The 20,061-nt window shown below is 54.2% G+C and overlaps 5 protein-coding genes across 5 annotated transcripts; 3 read left to right on the forward strand and 2 right to left on the reverse strand.

The window, feature by feature from the left end:
* Positions 1-164: 164 nt before the first annotated feature.
* Positions 165-2,655, reverse strand: BKA78DRAFT_308633 (actin-domain-containing protein). Its single transcript, XM_066887958.1, has 3 exons — positions 2,575-2,655; positions 1,069-2,509; positions 165-1,018 (listed from the first exon to the last, which is right to left on the reverse strand). The coding sequence occupies exons 1-3, from the start codon at positions 2,602-2,604 to the stop codon at positions 531-533; spliced, it is 1,959 nt and encodes a 652-aa protein (XP_066746399.1). The 5' UTR covers positions 2,605-2,655; the 3' UTR covers positions 165-530.
* Positions 2,656-2,914: 259 nt separating this feature from the next.
* Positions 2,915-7,670, forward strand: BKA78DRAFT_247936 (lysophospholipase NTE1; the record flags this gene model as incomplete). The annotated part of the gene is made up of 5 exons (XM_066884337.1): positions 2,915-3,159; positions 3,215-4,322; positions 4,368-4,590; positions 4,639-6,931; positions 6,986-7,670. 5 exons carry the CDS (start codon positions 2,915-2,917, stop codon positions 7,668-7,670), a joined length of 4,554 nt encoding a protein of 1,517 aa, XP_066746400.1.
* A 1,091-nt stretch (positions 7,671-8,761) lies between these two features.
* On the reverse strand, positions 8,762-10,028 carry BKA78DRAFT_308638 (uncharacterized protein). Its single transcript, XM_066887959.1, has 2 exons — positions 9,984-10,028; positions 8,762-9,940 (listed from the first exon to the last, which is right to left on the reverse strand). Exon 2 carries the CDS (start codon positions 9,582-9,584, stop codon positions 9,132-9,134), a length of 453 nt encoding a protein of 150 aa, XP_066746401.1. The 5' UTR covers positions 9,585-9,940; positions 9,984-10,028; the 3' UTR covers positions 8,762-9,131.
* A 1,296-nt stretch (positions 10,029-11,324) lies between these two features.
* Positions 11,325-12,230, forward strand: BKA78DRAFT_293566 (uncharacterized protein; the record flags this gene model as incomplete). Its single annotated transcript, XM_066886236.1, has 1 exon — positions 11,325-12,230. One exon carries the CDS (start codon positions 11,325-11,327, stop codon positions 12,228-12,230), a length of 906 nt encoding a protein of 301 aa, XP_066746402.1.
* A 3,043-nt stretch (positions 12,231-15,273) lies between these two features.
* BKA78DRAFT_350886 (uncharacterized protein) lies at positions 15,274-18,007 on the forward strand (the record flags this gene model as incomplete). Its single annotated transcript, XM_066891060.1, has 2 exons — positions 15,274-15,286; positions 16,725-18,007. 2 exons carry the CDS (start codon positions 15,274-15,276, stop codon positions 18,005-18,007), a joined length of 1,296 nt encoding a protein of 431 aa, XP_066746403.1.
* Positions 18,008-20,061: the final 2,054 nt, after the last annotated feature.

Consider the following 20,061-nt stretch of genomic DNA (forward strand, 5'->3'; position numbering starts at 1 on the left):
TGGACAACCATAGCAGTCATCTGTAGTCGGCGTACTTGAAGCTGCTGCGGAGTCGTTGGAATGGCCCAGGGCGCCTCTCAGCGCTGACGCGCCGACAAAGCGCTTAGTTGAAGCACCGCATCTTAAACCGCTGGGAGTTTCCTAACAACCGACGTCAGCCTGCAGCGCCATCCTCCCGTCCCTTCATCCGCCGCTACCAAAACTACCGCCGGTTCATTAGACGCCCTCACTCGGTCCCCGACTTTGGTTTCTCAAAATATCCGATCCTCCGCCATCCACAAGCCCAGTTCACTTTCTGCTCCGTGGTCCGTCGCACCGTTTGTTGGGGCAGATCTTATCAACACGCACCAGCAGCAGCAACAGGGACAAGATTGTTCTCAAACATCAATATTTCTGGCCGCGTTGATAGCGCCGGGCCACAAACTACCTGTCGACCAACCAAAGCCGCTCTATACTTTTGAACCAGCCCACGCTCCCGCATACTCCCCATCCAAAACTCCAAACCTGTCTGTCTGCCCCGCGCTCGGCGCTCACATGCAAACGTCGCGGATTCCAGAAGGACCCTGATCGTTGTAATCCGTCCGCGTCATGTATCCCTGACCCAGACCCTGGTCCACAATGAACAGCACCTTTGCAGCTACCTGTGCCCCCAAAAACATGGCTTCGTCCATGCCCACCTCCTTCCACTCTGGAAAGTACTCGGGCGTCTTGACGAGCTTGATGTTGGTTGGCGATTGACCATGGGACGAATGCGTGTTGTGAGAGTGCAAGCTGCCCATTGGACCTGGTGTGCCTCCAGCGTGCATCATTTGCGGGTTCTGAGCTGTCGTAGCGGCATACAGGAGTGGATTCACTCCGCTGGGACCCATGGATTGCATGCCAGGATGCTGAGGAGTGTTGGCGCCGGTGCCGACGGGGGTCGAGAGGTTTGAGGGAAGCTCCGAGGTGAAGATCGTTGCTGATGACGGGGATATAAGATATTTGGATTGAAGCGTTGCGACAAGAGCCTCCTTGAAGCCTGTTCTCTCACATTAGCGCCGAAAGCCATCATCGAGATTTCTTGCATACCTCGCAGTTTCGCGCCGTTGCCCACGATTATGAGCGACTCCCACAGCTCACTTCGCTTGTTCACTTCGTCAACAGACGAAATGGTTCTGTACACGGCGTCGGCGATGCGCTCTAGTATGCCTCCACTCGCAGCCTGGAAGCGTTCGGTTCCGACTTCAATCTCGCGGCGTATAGTACCACGAGACGGTTGGCTTTGGGTGGTTGCGGATGCTCCATTCGTTTCGACCCCTTCCATAGGCTCTCCTGGCAAAATCTCACCGTCGGCGCCCCTTTTGGCAGGACCTTCGTCAAGGGCGGCTTGAGCCTCTGCTAATCTTTGCTCGCCCATATTCATGTCCTTCAAAGCAGTGAGCAACGCATGGTCCTCGTACATGAAAGTAGTCTTCTCCCGCTTGGCATTTGGTTGGCGAATGGGTTTTGCAGCAGCGTCCTTGGCAGTCTCTGCCCCCTTCTTCTTGTTGACAGCCTTTTCTTGCTTTTCCTTCTCCTTCTTGGCCAGATATTCGCTCATCTTACCACTGGTGACGATATTGGCGACATCAAGAACACCATCGTCATTTCCTTCGCCCTCATCCTCATCACCAACTTCGGTGTCAGCTCCCGGGCCTCGCGGCGCCTGTGCGATATTGGAGGCGGCGTCTGCTCCTGATCCCGTAGCACCAGTGGATGCAGCAGCCGCAGGATTTGTGACTGGCTCGGCTGCCCCATCCCCTGCTCCTGGAAGCGGCGTGCCGGGGGGTAATATCTCGCAAATCGGGTTCTTCTTCAGTTGTTCGCACATCTCAAACGAGAATCCCTTGGACTTGAGAAGCTCATGCAAACGTCGCGTCATGGATTCTCCACCGCAGTCGGGGATTGATATTGACCTGCCAGTCTCATGCATAATGAAGTCGCTGATGGCCGTAATGTCTGCCTTTTGTAGCCCAACATCTATCACAGTCGCCGTGTGTATGCCGTATGCGTACGCCGTGGCTGTCGCGGAGTCGACAATGGTGAATGCCGGCATCTTGAACTTTTCAAAGAAGAACTGAGTCAGGCGCTCCTTCTCTTTTGGCGTCCACACGGGTTCCGCGACGAGGAGTATCGGCGTGTGAAAGGGCGGGTTCAGCGTGTTGTAGACGTGCGTCATTAGGGCGAAGAAGCATGGCCAGTTGACAATCTTGCCCCCAATGATTGGCCAAATGGCGCCCTCTTCGGAGTCGTGATCCTCCTCGAATTCGACCTCTTCCTCTGCTCCATCGGGCTTCTTTTCCTGGTCCTTGTTCTCGTCTGCCTGTTGTGTTGTTGGCTTCTCGCCGCCCTTCCTACGGACTTTGTAGGGTTCGAATTCGCCATCCTTTTCGGCAGGAAACATGCGCGACCGTACGCGCAGACGCGCTGGCGTTAGCGACTCGGGCAGGCCCAGCTGCGCGAGGGTGGTTTCTGAGCCGGGTGCGATGAGCTGGTGTTTGTTAGTGGCATTGCGCGGGTGGGTGTGGGGGTGGGTGGTGCCAATGCGACACGTACGATCAGCTGGTCATCTTTAAAGGGCGGCATGGCGAAGGGAGGGAGGTGCGCGACGGGTAGACTCGCGATGCAGTCGATGAGCTGCGCGGGCGAACGCGTCGGCGATGACAGCGGACTGGAAAGTCGACCGCCGCCCACAAGCTCGGGCCGCCAACAGGCTCGACCGCCCTAGTCCGGGGTGACCGTCACCAAGCTCCGGCTTCGTGAGAGAAGGACCAAGGAAGAGACCCTCAAACCCACCAAATTCTGACCGTCATGCCTCTTCTTTTATAGGCTTCATAACCCAGCTGATGCACATCCACCGACTGCATCTTGGCCCATCATGAGCGAAGTCTCGGCCATGAATGCCTCAACAGACTGGTCTGCCCTCGCGGCGCAGACCAGCGCAGCTGCAACTAATGCTCTTGCCGAAGCTCAGAACTCCTCGACCAGCCTTGGACTCGTCGGCCGCCTCATTTTGGCCATTCTTAAAGTCATTCCGGGCTTGCTCTTCTGGATCATCACTTTTGGCACCATCACTTTGCCAACATGGATCTTCACCGTGGCTTCCATGAGTCTAACTGTGACGATGAACGCTACGACCTTGTGAGACGCACATTTGCTTTGTCCAGTGATCTTTGCTTCTAACTCCTCTACTCAGGGTCATGATATTCCTCGCATTCGGCTCCACCGTCAGCTGGATCGTTCGCTATCGCTTCTTGAACATGTACACCCGCTTGCCTCCCGAGCCGCAGCGCGAAGAGCCCCACGTAGAAGTCTTTCCGGATACACAAGAAGGAGACTCCAAGCGTGGGCTGTCAAATTACTTGGATGAATTCCTCAGCGCCATCAAGGTGTTTGGTTACCTCGAGCGACCTGTCTTCCACGAGTTGACGAGAACGATGCAAACACGGAAATTGATTGCAGGAGAGACACTATTGCTAGAAGAAGAAAAGGGCTTCTGCCTGGTCGTGGATGGCTTGGTGCAAATCTTTGTCAAATCAAACCGTGAAGACGCATCGGTGGACTCGGGACTCGGGTCTGAAAGCTCAGACGAAGACGACGGCAAAGGACAGGGACACCAGCAGGGCTACCAGTTGCTCACCGAGGTTAAGAACGGAGCCCCCATGTCCTCTCTCTTCTCGATACTTTCGCTTTTCACCGAAGATGTAAAACTGCGCCATGATGAAGACAGTGGAATAGACTCTGTGCCAACCACCGCCGGTGGTACATCCTTTCAGCCGCCAGGCTTTCCTCATGATGCAACTGGAACCAGTACTCCGCAATCGGGTCACCCAAGCCCACACATGTCACCGAGAGCAGACTACAAACACGCGCGTGCGTCTTCCATTGCCAGTCCGACCGCGGGCGGCCGCCTTCCTAGGATTCCGTCTCTGTCACTTGACACAAATCCGGACGGGGAAGAACCTTTGAAGCACAAGAGGACGACGTCTGATTCTCGCACAAGGAAACTCAAGTCGGCTCATCCGGACATTGTCGCAAGAGCTACGGTTGATACCACAATTGCCGTCATTCCGGCCAGCGCTTTCAAACGCTTGACGCGCCTGTATCCAAGAGCAACTGCGCATATTGTGCAAGTCATTTTGACAAGGCTTCAACGCGTGACTCTCTCGACAGGCCACACCTATTTGGGGCTGACCAGTGAAGTTCTCCGGACCGAGAGACTCATGAACAAGTACACTACATATGACTTGCCAGGATTCTTGCGTGATGCTGCTCTCCAAAGATTGAAGGAAAAGTTTGCAAGGGTAGGTTGCTCTTCTGGTCGATATGTATCATGCTGACTCTTGTAGGAACGCCAGCGTATAGGAGACGGGGAATGGACAAATGGTATCGCTCTTCATAATCCAGGAGCTGTTCGTCGACGGAGGTCAAGCAGTGGTTTGAGAAAGGACGTTCTTGCGTCATCCCGCCCTCAGCCACGTCCATCGACAGGCTTGGCCTCAACACCGGAAATCGTGCGGAGGAGTGCTACTATGAGTCCGCAAGAATCTGATCGACAAGGCGTGAGCGCTGGTACGTCGTTCAGTTCAACTGTGTGAGATTCTACTGACCCTTCGCAAGGTGATCTTTTGACGAACCCGTCGTCTGGTAGGACCAGTCGACATGGGATGACTCCTATGACCACATCTCAGCCTTCCGGATCATCTCCGATTCCCGGGCGTAAGCATATACAAACGCCCCTGACTGGCGGTGAAATCAACCCCTTTGTCATTCCTCCAGGCCGCATGCCGCTTCAGCGTCAGGAATCGCTCGACGAGGACACCATTTTTCGTGAATCTGTCCTTGAGTGCATGCTCAAGGCGATAGGGCTGACCAACACGAAAAATCCAATCATGAAGGCGGACTCGGTTGAGCAATCCCCTCGCCTCGTATCATTCGACTCTAAGAGACAAAGGGCTACGTTCAGCAACGCGTTTGGCTTCATTGATCCTTACGAGGCATCTGCAGATGGCGACTCGGAGTCTGCTGCGTCAGTGCCGCTTTCGTCAATGAGTGTGCGAGACTCGCGCAGCATCCATGAAGAGCTGGTCAACGATGTTGAGATCGTCTTCTTCCCTCAGGGCTCTGTGCTCGTGGAACAAGGCGAGCGCAACCCCGGACTATACTACGTCATTGATGGTTTCCTAGACGTAGGCATGCCTGTCGAGGGAGAGAATAACGATGACATACTCGGCACCTTTCCTCATGACACCGGAGCTGGAGTGAATTCTTCTGACTTCTTTGGTTCAACGCTACACAAGACGACGACAGGGTCATCGATTGGCTCTGGTCCAGGGAAGCACCCTGACCACAAAAAGAAAAAGCAGTCACGAAAGAGTTTGTTCCTGACAAAACCCGGTGGCTTGGCTGGCTATCTTGGGACTGTGTCCTCTTATCGCTCGTTCGTCGATGTCACTGCAAAAACGGACGTCTACGTTGGTTTCTTGCCGCGTGCTTCCATTGAACGGATCGTTGACAGATATCCCGTCGTTCTCCTGACCATGGCCAAGCGGCTTACAAGTCTTCTCCCTCGCTTGATTCTGCACATAGACTTTGCCCTTGAATGGGTACAGGTCCACGCAGGGCAAATCATTTATAATCAAGGCGACGAGAGCGACTCGATTTACATTGTTCTCAATGGTCGATTACGCGCCATCAAGGAAACAGAAGACAAGGGCATGACTGTGATTGGAGAATACGGTCAGGGTGACAGTGTTGGTGAGCTGGAGGTCTTGACTGAATCTACCCGGCCTGCGTCGCTCCATGCCATCCGTGACACAGAGGTGGCCAAGTTTCCGAAGACTTTGTTCAACAGTCTTGCCTTGGAGCACCCGGGTATCACGATCAAGATATCGAAAATCATTGCCAGTCGGATGCGCAAGCTCATGGAAGACCCGCTGCACGAACAAGCAGCCGAACGGACCGCTGGATTGAAAACAAACGTGTCTTCAACGACTAATCTACGTACGGTGGCCATTTTGCCAGTCACGACGGGAATTCCTGTCGTCGACTTTGCAGGTCGACTTGTCAACGCCCTACAGCAAATCGGTCTGCCGAACAGAGTAACGACCCTCAACCAAGCAGCTATTCTCAACCATCTGGGCAGGCATGCTTTCAGTCGCATGGGCAAGCTCAAGCTCTCTCAGTACCTTGCCGATCTCGAGGAAAAATACAGCATGGTACTGTACGTGGCAGACACCAACGTCAAGTCGCCCTGGACGCAAACCTGCATCAGCCAGGCCGACTGTATCCTCATTGTCGGGCTTGCGGAAAGTTCCCCGGCCATTGGCGAGTACGAGCGTTTCCTGCTCACAACCAAGACAACAGCAAGGAAGGAGCTCGTACTTTTGCACTCTGAGCGGTACTGCCCACCTGGTCTCACGCGCAAGTGGCTTCGCAACCGAATGTGGATCAATGGTAGCCACCATCACATTCAAATGGCGTTCCGCACAGCGCCTGAGCCGGTGCATCCAACGCATCGACGCTTCGGAACTGCCCTGAAACATAGAGTCCAAGTCTTGCAAGCAGAGATTCAAAAGTACACTTCCAAGCGTATGCGCCAAACACCCCTTTATTCTGCCGAAACACCATTCAAGGGTGATTTCCATCGACTTGCGCGACGATTGTGCGGAAAGAGTGTGGGGCTCGTGTTGGGTGGCGGTGGCGCAAGGGGTATCGCACACGTCGGTATCATCCGGGCGTTGGAAGAGACAGGTATCCCGATCGACATTGTCGGAGGCACAAGTATCGGCAGCTTTATCGGAGCGCTGTATGCTTGGGACGCAGATGTCGTGCCAATGTACGGCAGGGCGAAGAAGTTTGCGGGGCGGATGGGGAGTATGTGGCGGTTCGCCCTGGATCTGACGTATCCCTCGTAAGTGCTCACCAGCCTCAAATTCAAGACAAACAAATTGACCAAGCTCAACAGCGCCTCGTACACCACCGGTCACGAATTCAACCGCGGAATCTTCAAGACGTTTGGCAACAGCCAGATCGAAGACTTTTGGCTGGAATTCTACTGCAACACGACCAACATTTCGCGGTCACGCTCCGAGATCCACAACTCGGGATACGTGTGGCGGTACGTCCGGGCGTCGATGACGCTGGCAGGCCTGCTTCCACCGCTCTGCGACGAAGGGTCGATGCTCGTCGACGGTGGCTACGTCGACAACCTGACAGTCTCGCACATGAAGAGCCTAGGCGCCGACATCATCTTCGCCATCGACGTCGGCAGCCTCGACGACGACACGCCGCAGCAATTCGGCGACAGCCTCTCGGGCTTCTGGGCCCTCTTCAACCGCTGGAACCCCTTTTCCGCGCACCCCAACCCGCCCACCCTCTCCGACATCCAGGCCCGCCTGGCCTACGTGAGCTCGGTCGACGCGCTCGAAAAGGCCAAGACGATGAAGGGCTGTCGCTACATGCGCCCGCCCATCGACGCGTACGGCACGCTCGATTTTGCCAAGTTTGACGAGATTTACGACGTTGGGTACAAGTATGGCAAGGAGTTTTTGGCGAGGCTGCGCGAGGAGGGCACGCTGGGCTTGGCCGAGGAGGGCGAGAAGGAGAAGAGGCTGCGCAGGACCATGGCGCCCAGGAGAGCCAGTATATAGATTGCTTGTAGAATGCGGCAGATGCGTGGTAGCAGTGGTGGGTGCGTGGCGCGGCTTGATTTTGTGATTCCCTGGTTCCGCGGTCGCGCGTGGTAGTGGTGGTTCCGGTCGGCTTGGACGGTGGAATGGTAGATTTTGTCTGGTCGTTTGATGAATAGATGCGACGCTCTCTCTCTCGTTGTTGACTGCTGCAAGCTTGACATCGCACTCCTCCCCTTTTCTGTCTGAGCCTACCGTGCGCTACTTGTCTCGATCTGCTATCCCAAATCGCAGCTAAACCTGTGCGGACAGGCTCGTGCATTCGTAGTCCGCATTTTTGTTCCCTCGAGGCTTATCTTTGCACGCTCGCAGAAATGCCCCAGAGTCGCCCTGGTCGAGTTGACCTTCTGCCCCCTGACTGCGATCGCAACCTCCTCAACGGCATGTCGACGCGCAAACGAAGTATCGCTGAAAGGCATTCGAAGCATCCGCGCCCTTCGCTCCAGCAAAGAGCTTGACGGGGAGGCTATGGCGTTCGGCAAGTGTTCGATGCGACAGAGGTGGGAGATGCGATTCAGGGGCTGGCTTTGGCGATGGCCTCGGTGGTGCGAAGAGAGATGATTTTCTCGTCTTGGCCTTGATGAGACGGATAGATTTGTGAGATGGAAATCGACGGAGTCGGTGTGCGGGCAGGAGGTTGGTTGGTTGGTTGGTTGGTCTGAGCGAGCGGTGGGAGCAGGTTTGGCTGTTGCAGCATGAGGAAGGAGCGAAGTACTGAGTTGATTTCCTGGTGAAATTTTGCAAGTCCAGTCTGATTTGGGATTTGCAGACTTGCACTGGATTGGAGGAGGCGGTTAGTTGAGTTTGTGATGAGGGCAATCTGAGTGCTCTTTCCTGTGTTGGTGAAGCTTCTGGATTCATGAAAAATGAGTGAGACTTGCTGCATGCAGCAGTGAGAAGGCTATAATTTCACTTCCATAAATCAAAGACTTTCTGAATCAAAGTTTGCTTTTTATTGAGGAGGATTTTGCACTTCTGGAGCTGGTTCATGTAAAACAGGTCCTCAGAATTTTTTCTACTAAATATGTAGACACAGCTTTAGCAAAGTCGTCAAAAAATCATAAAATCACAACACAATGGTCGAGACGCCAAAATGCATAAGAATCATATTAAAGTGACACCTTCGAATCTAGCCATCACCTTTATCCAAGGAATAATAGCATAATGCACCTTAATCATCGTTCTGGAGTGACAGACACAGTCGGAAAGCCAAGACGAGGTTCCGAAAAGGGACAAGCGTGCTCCACACGTCCGATACGCGTCCCAATCTCCACAGCAACGCACCTTCGCCGGCGCGACGAGGGCAGCTAGCCGGCTTTAAGCGTCCAGGGAAAAGTGTTGTGCGCCTGAAGTTTTGGACCCCCGGATGTAGAGTCGAGGGTCGGCTGATGAGTGTAGCAATGGCACGGAATGCACTTATTTTTACACAGATAGCATCATACTTGAAGCATGAATTTTCCTTGTGCTTACCTTTGCAAATAGTATGAAGCCTGTGTCGATCTCGCTCTTGTTGCGCGAATCCAACTGCCCCCTTTGCCGCCCACTTCGTGATCTTGTGGGACTAGGTGGCGTCGAAGGATAACGGGACGGGACGGGAACTCGTGATCCCATAGCGAAAGTCAAGTCCGTCCTACTTAGGTTGAGACAGCACCGGGTGGGAAGAGCGTGAAGTCGCTTTGGCAAGTCGAGCACAAGGACTTGTCGGCACCTTTGTCCAAGACAAAATCTCTTCAACAGCAGAGTTCGATCGCCGTAACTCCTGACAACATGGTCGAGTGGACGAAGTCGGTGTCTGCGGCGAAGGACGGCAATGCCTAGACGTGCTGGTGTTGTGGCACAAAGGGACCTACTGTCGTCCGGTGTGTTTCCTCTCATGAGTGTCCTCTCAAGAGACGTCTGATGGGTAGATCCGCTGGTTCGTAGGCAAGGAGAAAACGATAGAAGTTGGCGACATTGTTCTCGTGTAGTGGATTCGAGCGTCCCGGCAGGCTTGAGGAATGGACACGGGCGGGTGCAACGGTGAGTGTATATCGGTCGAGGGACGCATCGAGCGCGATCGGCGGCGAGGGTATTGTAAAGATTGATGGAGCAGATGTACAGGTGTCTTTGATAGAAGGAAGGGATCAAGGATGTTGGAATAGAGTTCGCTGAAGGCGTTGTTCGATGCAGCCGGTCTAGACCAGCAGGGAAACGATCAGCTGTGGCGTCTCAGGTGCATATCTTTTCCGAAACTAGTATGCTTAGCGAATCCATCTAAACTTTGAATCAACGTACCGCAAGACTCTTCTCTTGTCGTGATGTTGATGAGTCCTCGATTTTGGTCCATGAGGTGGTGTTGTGGCCGCCTACGGTCGCAAAACCGTAGGCCTCGTCGGACTTTGCCAGCGGGCTGTCGGGGCAGCGACCGGTCGCCAAGAGCCCCTGTGAGCAGGTGCCGAAGCTCCAACCCACACAATCACAATGACGGACGGCTATTTCCTTCTCGATGAAGCTGGATTATTCTCAGGATGTCCGATGGTACCAATCATCATCTCCTGGTGGAATTGGTGTTTGGTGTCCAGTTCTGGAGCTACATTTGCTGACACAGTGCAGAAAACAACCAAACTGCTTCTCCAGACCTACCTGCAATTGCTGCAACATTCATAAGTCTGGCATCAATTCCTTTTCAGAACTTAAGCCCTAAAAGGAATAAGCCTACGTTGTTTTCTTGTTGTGGATTGATTCTTTTTCTATTCTGTCAACTTGTCTCCTTTCCTTAGTCCTTTCCTCTTCCAAAGCAACAAGAAACATAAGAAGTCTTTCACCCATTTCATTGTTCAACTCTTTCGCAAAGGTCTTTACAACTCTCGAATGATCAAGAAGCATTAAGAAAGCTTTGTGTTGCGTCCCAGAGCAATCGTGGAAAGAGCTATACCGGCACCACAAGGCAGCCACACATTGCGAAAATTGATATCAAACCGACTTCCCACAAAACACCATGGCAGATCTTGTTCAACCTCTGCGGCAAAATCTACAACATCTGCAGCATGTTTACGATTGCGTTCGTCTTGTTTGCTGTCACCTGCTCTTCGATCGCACGCATGTCGCCAATCAGACGCTCAGGTCTATCCCTTCGGCCACCGGGCTCAAGTCGGCCATCGCCTCCAGCGTACCACTTCTACGCGACGCGTCGAGCGCGTTTAGAGCCGCTATCCCAATCTATCATAGCGCCCCATTAGTCAGAATACCCTCTATATATACGCTTCGACGGCTCCCCCAGAACCTAAGAAGGTCATCTCCAGAGCCCGCCCGCAAGCCTCCAACGCGTCCCGTCTGTTCTCAACCGCGCTGCTCAACCCGCGTCTCGATTGCCTGCCAGCCTTCGAACGCTCCATCTTGCTGCTCTGCTCTGCTCTTCTCTGCTTCCATCTGCTCCCATCCGCTCGCCATTCCTCCCTCTCACCGACCCTCCTCGAGTACGCTTCTTCACGCGTCCTCTGGTGGGTTTGATGAGTGACACTGCACCCTCTGTTCACCCCATCTCCAGCACGCGCATGTAGACAATTTCATCACTTTTTCATCTCAAAATGGCATCTTCTAACAGCAGATTCAATATTGACATCGAAAATAGTCACGATGTCGTTCTCGACCTCGGTTGCTGCTTCTCCTTCTCCCCTTCCTTCTTCTTCCCGATCGCGCGCGCTGCCACGCGCCGACCGGAACGGCAAGTCCAACGCGACTGCCCCAACCGCAGCCTCTCTCGCGCGTCGTGCTTCGCCCGGCGTTCCCTCTGCACCCCGGCCGCGTCCCATGCGGTTCAACCTCCCGGCCTTCGAGCCACCCAAGCCCAAGGTGGCCGGCAGGCCCTCTCCCCGACCGGCGGCCACTGCCAAGCCATCCGCCCCGGTTGTCCCTGCCTCTTCGGTCGCTCTCCCTCCTTCTCCTGCCCCGGTCGCTCCTGCCCCGGTGGTTTCTGTCTCTGTCCCTCCCTCCTGCCCTGCTCCTGCCCGGGTGTTTCCTAAGGCACCCCTGAAGTCATGCCTGCGGGTGCGCCTTGCTGCTGACCCGAAGCCCGCCGCCCTCTCCAAGCCCGCGCCTCGTTCTCTTGCGCGGTTCGGAGCCCTGATGACTCCTCGTGTCGACTTCGGTGACAAGGAGTTCGAGAAGTTGGACGATGCCGGCATGGCTGGCAAGCGGCTCGTAGTCCTCCGCGGCCAGTCTGAAGACAAGTCCCTCTTGTCGCGGTTGCGTAAGGAGCAGTCGAGGCGTGCGTCCCTTGCCCACACCACTGTCTCGTTTGTAGAGGTCGCGAGGGACGTCTACGAGCCCTCTGTAGACGCGAAGCACGGTCGGGAGCTGGCCCGACAATTTGGCGTCAAGTACGACGTCCCAGCTCCAAAGACCGTTGTGCACGTCACAGTGGCGGAACCCAAGGGTATCCGGGTCCGATGGGATCCTGAAGTTCAGCGGGTCAAAGTCTTTGACCTCGAGGACGAGCCCACAGTGGTCGGTCCCGCTTTGCTTCGCCCATCTAGCACCTGAGTGAACCCTGGTGCTCCTTGCTCCCTCCTCTTCCTGTCTCCTTCCCTCTCCCTTCTTCCTGTTCTCCTCTGTCTCTCCCTCTTCTCATCGCCCTGCGGTCTTTCTTCATCCCGACCCTCTTGTTCGAGCCTCGTTCTGGAACCTCGTCGTTGAGCCTGGCAATCCCCAATCGGTTGGCAGACCGATCCCAGGACTCATTCGACCCTCGCCAAACGTGCTCCCCTTGGTCGATCTCCCTCTCGACCTCCTCTGTGACAGGCCACTGCATTGGACAAGCCTCACCCTCGTCATGTTCCTCCCCTGGGCGACCTTCCCCTCGACCCTCCTCTTTGTGAAAGGCCTCTGCATAGGACAAGCCTCCCTCTCGTCATCTTCCTCCCCTGGGCGACCTTCCCCTCGACCCTCCTCTTTGTGAAAGGCCTCTGCATAGGACAAGCCTCACCCTCGTCATGTTCCTCCCCTGGGCGACCTTCCCCTCGACCCTCCTCTTTGTGAAAGGCCTCTGCATAGGACAAGCCTCCCTCTCGTCATCTTCCTCCCCTGGGCGACCTTCCCCTCGACCCTCTTCTTTGTGAAAAGGCCTCTGCACAGGACAAGCCTTCCTCTCGCCATCCTCCTCCTTCGGTCGTCTTTCCTCTCGGCCCTCTTTTTCGAAGACCTCTTGGTGGACAAGTCTTCTCTCGCCATCCTCTTCCTTCGGTCGTCCTTCCTCTCGGCCTTCTTTGTCGAAGACCTCTTGGTGGACAAGTCTTCTCTCGCCATCCTCTTCCTTCGGTCGTCCTTCCTCTCGGCCTTCTTTGTCGAAGACCTCTGGGTGGACAAGTCTTCTCTCGCCATCCTCTTCCTTCGGTCGTTCTTCATCTCGACCGTGCCCTCTCTTCTCCTCTTCCTCCTTTGCACCGTTCAGGACGTCGTCGTCGATTCCGGCAACCCTCAATCGGTTGGCAGGCCGATCCAGGAATTCGTCGACCCTCGCCGAACGTGCTCTCTCTCCTCTCTCTCCCCCGGCGGCCATTCCTCTAAAACGCTTGGTCGTCGGTTCTAATCAAGGGACCTCTGGGTGGACATGTCCCTGCCAAAAAAACTCTAAAACGGTGTAATCGTGGTGGCTAAAAAAGGCTCGTGGGAGCTGGGTGTCGTACTCGGGGCGGTGTCGGTTTCCTCTTCTCTTTTCGGTTTTCGGTTTTCTTCTTTTCGGCGTTCGGTTCTCTTGCTTCGGTTCGATTCCGGGTCGGTTTGGGCGGTTTTGGATGGTGGTTGCGAGTGTTGGTGATGGAGCGCTCGGAGGGCGGCTCGGTTGGCTTTTTTGGGCGTGAGTCAATCTCCTTCTTCTTTTCTGCGCACAGGACTAACGTGTTTGCAGTCGACGGCTGGTAGTTGCGAGTGTCGGTGATGGAGCGCTCGGAGGGCGGCTCGGTTGGTTTTGTTGGATGTGAGTTGTCTCCGTCTTCTATTCCGCGTACAAAGCTAATGCCTTGCAGTCGACGGCTGGTAGTTGGGAGGGTCGGTGATGGAGCGCTCGGATGGTGGTTCGGTCCAGGGTGGAGGATGGATGTTTGGTACACTTATGAAAAAAGCGTAAGTTCCCCCTTTGCCCCTGCTTCAGTAGCAAAGCTAACGATTTCACAACTCACAACTCACGGCTCTTACGGTATCTACCTGCGTTGGCGACGGATCGGAGGGATGGGCGACTTGGTTGGGGGCTGGGTTTCGCGAGTGTTGGTAGGGGATGGATAGGAGTCGTTCGAGGGCTGGTGGAGGATGGGTGCTTGGTACACTCCTGAAAAAAGCGTAAGTCCACACTTTTCCCCTACTTCAGTCACAAAGCTAACAGTTTAACAACTCACGGCAGGTATCTGCAAACGTTGGCAACGGATCGGAGGGCTGGGTTTTGCGAGTGTCGGTACAGGGTCGGAAGGGGTGGTCACTCGGTGGAAGGCTGGTTTTGGCGGCTGACGGGAAGGATTCGATGGGACGGGTTTACTTGGGTCGAGGGCTGGTGGAGGATGGGTGTCTGGCCAACTTCTGAAAAAAGCGTAAGTCCCCTCTGTTTCCCTGCTTCAGTTTCAAAGCTGACATTTCCACAACTCACGACTGGTATTTGCAAACGTTGGCGACAGGTCGGAGCGAGCGGTCTGCGTGGTCAAGGGCTGGTGTTGGCGAGGTTTGGCGGAGGATTTGGTTGAGGGCCAGTTTGGGAGAGGATTGGTGAAAGATTGGAGGAAAAGGGTGACGGGTTGCGTTTTGGTTTCTGACGGAGCTGCAGTCAATGGCCGGGCTTGCAGGTGTGGGGTTCGAGGAGTGCTTGGAGGGCGGTTTGGTCGGCTTTGTTCGGGCGATTTGTAGGTGTTTGACGGCTGGTCAGCACGAGTTTGGCAACGGCGTGGAGGATGGTGGTCCAATCGACCCCAAAGCAACGTAAGTCCCCCATTGCCCCTTCCTTGTTCTGACTGCAAAACTAACTATTCCACAACTCGCGTCCGGAATTTGCCAACGTTGCACATGAGGTGGAGGAACGGCGGCCCGATCGACACGGCTTGCTGTGCGTTCTCTTCATTTTACCTTCATTTCTGTATCCTGGGAAACATAAAGCTGACATTTGCAGTCGATTGGCTGGTAGACGCGGGTATTGATAATGGTGAGGAGGATGGTGGTCCAGTCTACCCCTGAAAAGTGTGAGTCCTCTTTGCTTTCCTGTTCCGATGCAAAGCTAACATTTTTGCAACCAATACATGGCTTTTGCAAACTTTGGCAATGGTTGGAAGGCGGCTTGGTCGACTTAGTTGTTTGTGCGTCCTTATGCTTCACTTGTGTTCGAATAGCTGAGTAGTTCAAGTTGCAGTTGATGGCTGCTGGGCCCGAGTGTCGGTGCTGGAGCGGCAGTAAGGGGATCTTTTGCTGACTTCGCTTGTGTTGGAATTCCTCGTGGTGTTGGAATGGCCAGGTTATGCTTTTTCATTCCCATTTTTGTTGTTGCTTCTTTTGTTTGCCCCCTTGTAGTTCTTATATTTACCCTTCCTGTGTTGTTTCTTTGGTTTGTGAGATGTCCATGGAAGGTTTGTCATGGGTTTCGATCTGTCTCTTTTGACTGGGACTGCATTCTTTCCTCTCATTCTGTTTCTGCACTCCTCTCTTCAACTACGCTGTTGCTCTCGTGAAGCTGGCATGCAGTATAGAAAGTCTTTTCTCTTTTTTGTGTTTCACTCCCCCGTTTCCTGCTGCACTGCAAATGTACCTTCCCTCGCCAGTGGCTGTAAGAGGCGTGCCACTTCAACCTGCACTCATTTGTACGCTTGATTTGTACCTAATGCATCATTCTCACGCCCTCAACTTGGGTTGCCCTTCTTTACTGCTTCAATCTGACATTGGCGTTTGACATTCAAGTTGCTTATGATAACTGATACTCACAAAACAAACCTCCAGTCAATTGTCTTCTAAGATGCAAATCAAGTCCAGAAGGAGCTCAGATACGAAGAGTTTGACGCGTGTTGCCATCAGTTGCTTGAACTTAAAACGGATGGTTTGGTAATTTTTGATAGAAACATAATTAAGACTCCACAGACCTTGCTGCGTACAAATCCAGCTCGCATAGTGAATAGAACGGCCAAGTACTAACAGATATTGTTTTGCGGTTTCCTTCGTGGCCCACTCTATATCAGCCTGTCTTTCCCACAGACCCCTATTGTTTGAGCAGTACTATCAAATAGCGCTGGGAGAATGCTCTGCATTTGGTCAGTCTAACTGCAAGAAATTTTTATTGTTCAGCGCTGTCTGCAGTGCTGTCCGAGCCGAAGTTCTCCTTTTCTCAAGGAGTGCTTGTGGACCTAATGAGATCAAGAAAGTCTACTCTTTGAAGGCCTTTCGCCAGATATTGACATATAAGCTGTCATGTTGTGCAGTCTCGAAGCCAAAAGCAAAATTTGAAAAGATGAGATTGATGTGCCGCTGTAAACCTTTCTTTTACATGCCTCTGGAAGAATGAGGCAGGCGCACTGCGAACACACTTGCTTCAGAAGTGTTAAAACACAAAATTCGAGGCCCGCACAGATCCTGTTGGACTTGGTGTCCTTCAGTCACCACGCCTCTTCCACTTCAACTCCTCTGACCTGCAATCAACTCAAAGCCCGACCCGGTTTCCCTACGCATGAGCTGACCCGAGTCGACTCCAAGATCTGCGGATTCCAAATCCACAGGACGTCTGAGCTCACTGCTACTGGCGCGCTTTCCAATCTCGATCAACTACGACCAGTCGTCGCGTCTCGTTGAGTGACCATCTTCGCGATTGGATCCAGACAGACCTCGAGCTGAGCGACTCCCGACCAGATCATCGATCTATAAGGCACACATCATCATACCAACACAGCGGCGCCAACGTCCTTCTACCTCAACAACTCCAACCTCTGCCACTTTCTACTCTTCCATCCTCTCATCAACCGGTAAATATGGGTATGTGCTTTGCCAAATACACCATGGATGATTCTAACTGATCTACAGAGTCCACTGAGAGCCTTTTTGCACGGTACCGCTTGGTCTACAAGGGCCTCGAGGGCATCCCCTTGAAGGCATTCGCATACACCACGGCTTACCTCACGAATCTATGGATTGATTGCGCCGCAGAGGGCATTGCTCAAGTCGACCTCGACGAGTGGGTGTACACATTTTTCTCATACTCTTGCACCACCAATCTCAAAGATGACCCACCTGCCTATCCTCTCTGGCGCACGGCGCATCCTGAAGGCATCGCGGCTGTACGCGAGGTCCAAGAAGAGATGCAGAAGGAGAGGGAAGCTGCCGGAGAACTCAATGAGACGATCATCACCTGGGCTTACATCGCCGAGCTCAGCGAGCATCCGACACCTGAGATGTTAACCTTCACCCTCAACTGGAATGCCGAAGCAACCGGTACGGCCCGCTTCTCGACACTCGCCGATGACACAACCTTTCCCTTCACCAACAACGCCGATTGCCCGAGGGAGTTTCGCAAGCCGCTGCACCTATTCTGTCTGGGTTCTGAAGAAGAACTCTGGTCGAAGCTTCTTGGGACGCGCTTCTTTGCAGCGGTTTGGCGAGAGTTCCGCGATGACTTCTTGTGGACCCCGGGTCACAAGTGCGGACGGGTCCCCGACATGGCCTCCATCGTTGAAGAGTGCCTCGACGTCGTCGCAAAGTCTCTCCTAGAAGATGAATCAACAGAGACAGAGATTGATCGTGCCGCCAAAAAATACAGTATGGATGAAAAAGGACATGTGGTTAGTCTCATCCAACGCATGGTCTCGCTCGACGCAGTCGGAGAGAACCAATTGATCCTGCAGACGGAGGTAGACTACGGCATGGATCGTGTAATCGAAGCCATGGCCGCAATCATCCAAGTGCTGCGATACCAGTACTTGACCAGCATCAGGGGTATGTTAGCCACGAGGCTGGACACACTAGTGGGGGCATCTATCCACACAGCGGCACAGAAGCGGTTTGGACAGCCGAGCATGGAGCTTGACAGACGCTCGGAAAGCGGAAAGAAGGTGGCGATCTGGGACGTTCACAGCGATGGCGGTCACGACTTCGCTGTTGTCGGCGAGCGCCTGCATGTTCACTCCCCGTCAGACTTCATCAATTTCGCAAAGCAAAATCGCAAGTTTTACTTGCAGACGCTTTCAACCGCCGAACTGAGAGATGTGGGTAGCTCATACCTCATCATCGGGCACAACAGGCTGAGAAGAAGAGACCTGATTGATGAAATCGTCGCCAAAGAGCTTGAAGTGGCCAGGGCGAATCATTAAGGAAGGTCGACTGCCGTTTCCATGCCGTGGATTTTCCGGACGTTTCGCAGCAGAATGCGGTTCACAGTCTGGAGGTGTGGCGTAGGTTAAATGGGAACACCGACTGGATCAAGTTCGGATGGGACTTGGACGAGTTGCATTGCATTTTCGGTGCTGAGGGGTTGAGCTTTTGAATCTGCACACAAAGTGCACAGCGGGAGTCGGCGTTAGGAGCAGGACTGACTCTAATGCGTACGAATAAGGAGGTTTGATGCAGATGCACAACCAGACTTTCAGGGTTTCTCTCCATTTCTTCTCTTCCAATTGAACTGCGCTCAGGTAAGCAAGTATGTATACTATCAAGCTGGTAGAAACTCTTCATCACTTCACGGATAGTCGCCTTGAAGTAGTGACACGACAGTGGTTCTGATCTGTGCGCTCGGCATACCGAGTTTCGGCTAGCTTCGCTTAGGCACTTGTCGCGGCCCAACTGCAACGACACCGACTGCTGCGCATTTCTCGCCACAAGTCGAGACATCATATTTCACCCGCATTGTCGTGTCAGCTGGGATCATGGCGTTCAGTCCCGAACGTGCCTGGCCTGACTGGAACAAAAGGGACTCATCACCACATGTGCGCCCAGACAGACAGCAAGGTGCTTGGCCGCCATCATCACTGGAATGGGGAGATGAGAGAGACAACTGTCAATTCTGTGTGTACTACTGAAATATTAACAGGTATCCAGGACTGTCCCATTCCATTTCAGAACAGTAGCCGATGCAAAGTCAAGAATCGCACGGTTTCCACAGCTTCATCTCGCGAGTCGTGACCAAGCTCCACATCGACGGCCAACTGAGACTGGGCTTTGACGCTCTCCACCGCTTTATCCGTGATGTTCTATCCAACAGTGCGCAAGGAAGATGGGAGAGGGAGCAGACGGGAAGAGGAGAGACGGTTGAGGCCTGCAGGCACCAGGGTCCGCTCAAGCGGTAGATTGGCAAATCGCAGCGGTTGCGACCTCTGTAGGCTTGTCGTCAAGATCGAAGAATTTGATCCGCTGGACTTCGGGATCCTATTAAGCAGACAGGAAGAGGAGAGAGGGTTGAGGCCTGCAGGCACCAGGGTCCGCTCAAGCGGTAGATGGGCAAATCGCAGCGGTTGCGACCTCTGTGGGCTTGTCGTTGAGGTCGAAGAATTTGACTCGCTGGACTTCGGGATCCCATTGGACCCGGGCATCCTTTGGTACAGCCACCGTGACGTGCACAACAACGGTCGTGGGAGCTGGGACATTGTATTTGGTGCCGAATTATCGCGCCAGCTCGCGACCGTGAACATCCACAAGCGCTACCTTGGAGTGGGCTGCGGCCGCACGTCTCGCATGCTCCTTGCGCAACCGGGGCAAGAGGGACTTGTCTTTAGACTTGCCCTGGAGCACTTTGAGCCGCTGAGCCGACATTTCGCCGCACCACGACACCTTGAGTTCCTCGTCGCCGAGGTCTACCGGAGTCCTCAAGTATCCAAACCGCGCGAGGGATCGTGGCGCTGGCTTGGAGGGCTTCGGGGCAGCCGCGAGGCGCACCCGGAGACAGGACTTCAGGGGTGCTTGAGGAGACACCCGGGCAGGAGCAGAACAAGGGGCAGCGGAAACCGGAGGAGAGGAGCGGAAAGAGACCACCGGTGCAGGAACAGGGGCAGAAACCACCAGGGAAACAGGGGTAGAAACCACCGGGGCAGAAGAGGAAGAGGGAGCGACCGAAGGGGCAGGAGCAGTCGTAAGCCGGGAGGTTGAACCGCATGGGACCCGGCCGAGGTGCAGAGGAGTCGCCGGGCAGAGCGCGACGCTCGAGAGAGGCAGCCGTTTCGGCAGTTGCAGCGCGTGACAGCGCGCGCGATCGGGAAGAGGAAGGAAGGGAAGAGGCAGCAAGCGAGGACGACATCGTGACTATTATTGATGTGGAGGATGAAGAAACCGACTGAACGAGGCCGGGAGAGTTGAAAGACAGAGACTAGGTTCGAGAGTTCGAGTCCGTCGGAGGAGACTGAAGAGGACGGGAAGTCGAAACTCAAAAGAGGAA

This window comes from Phyllosticta capitalensis (assembly GCF_038381095.1).
Source record: "Phyllosticta capitalensis strain CBS 128856 chromosome Unknown BKA78scaffold_3, whole genome shotgun sequence".
NCBI classification, from domain to species: Eukaryota; Fungi; Ascomycota; class Dothideomycetes; order Botryosphaeriales; family Phyllostictaceae; genus Phyllosticta; species Phyllosticta capitalensis.

Coding starts and splice junctions, on each gene's coding strand:
- BKA78DRAFT_308633 (XM_066887958.1), bottom strand. CDS start 2,604: ATGCCGCCCTTTAAAGATGACCAGCTGATC. Junction 2,510..2,574: donor TTAAAGATGACCAGCTGATC/GTACGTGTCGCA, acceptor AACAAACACCAG/CTCATCGCACCCGGCTCAGA. Junction 1,019..1,068: donor CAACGGCGCGAAACTGCGAG/GTATGCAAGAAA, acceptor GTGAGAGAACAG/GCTTCAAGGAGGCTCTTGTC.
- BKA78DRAFT_308638 (XM_066887959.1), bottom strand. CDS start 9,584: ATGAGAGGAAACACACCGGACGACAGTAGGTCCCTTTGTGCCACAACA.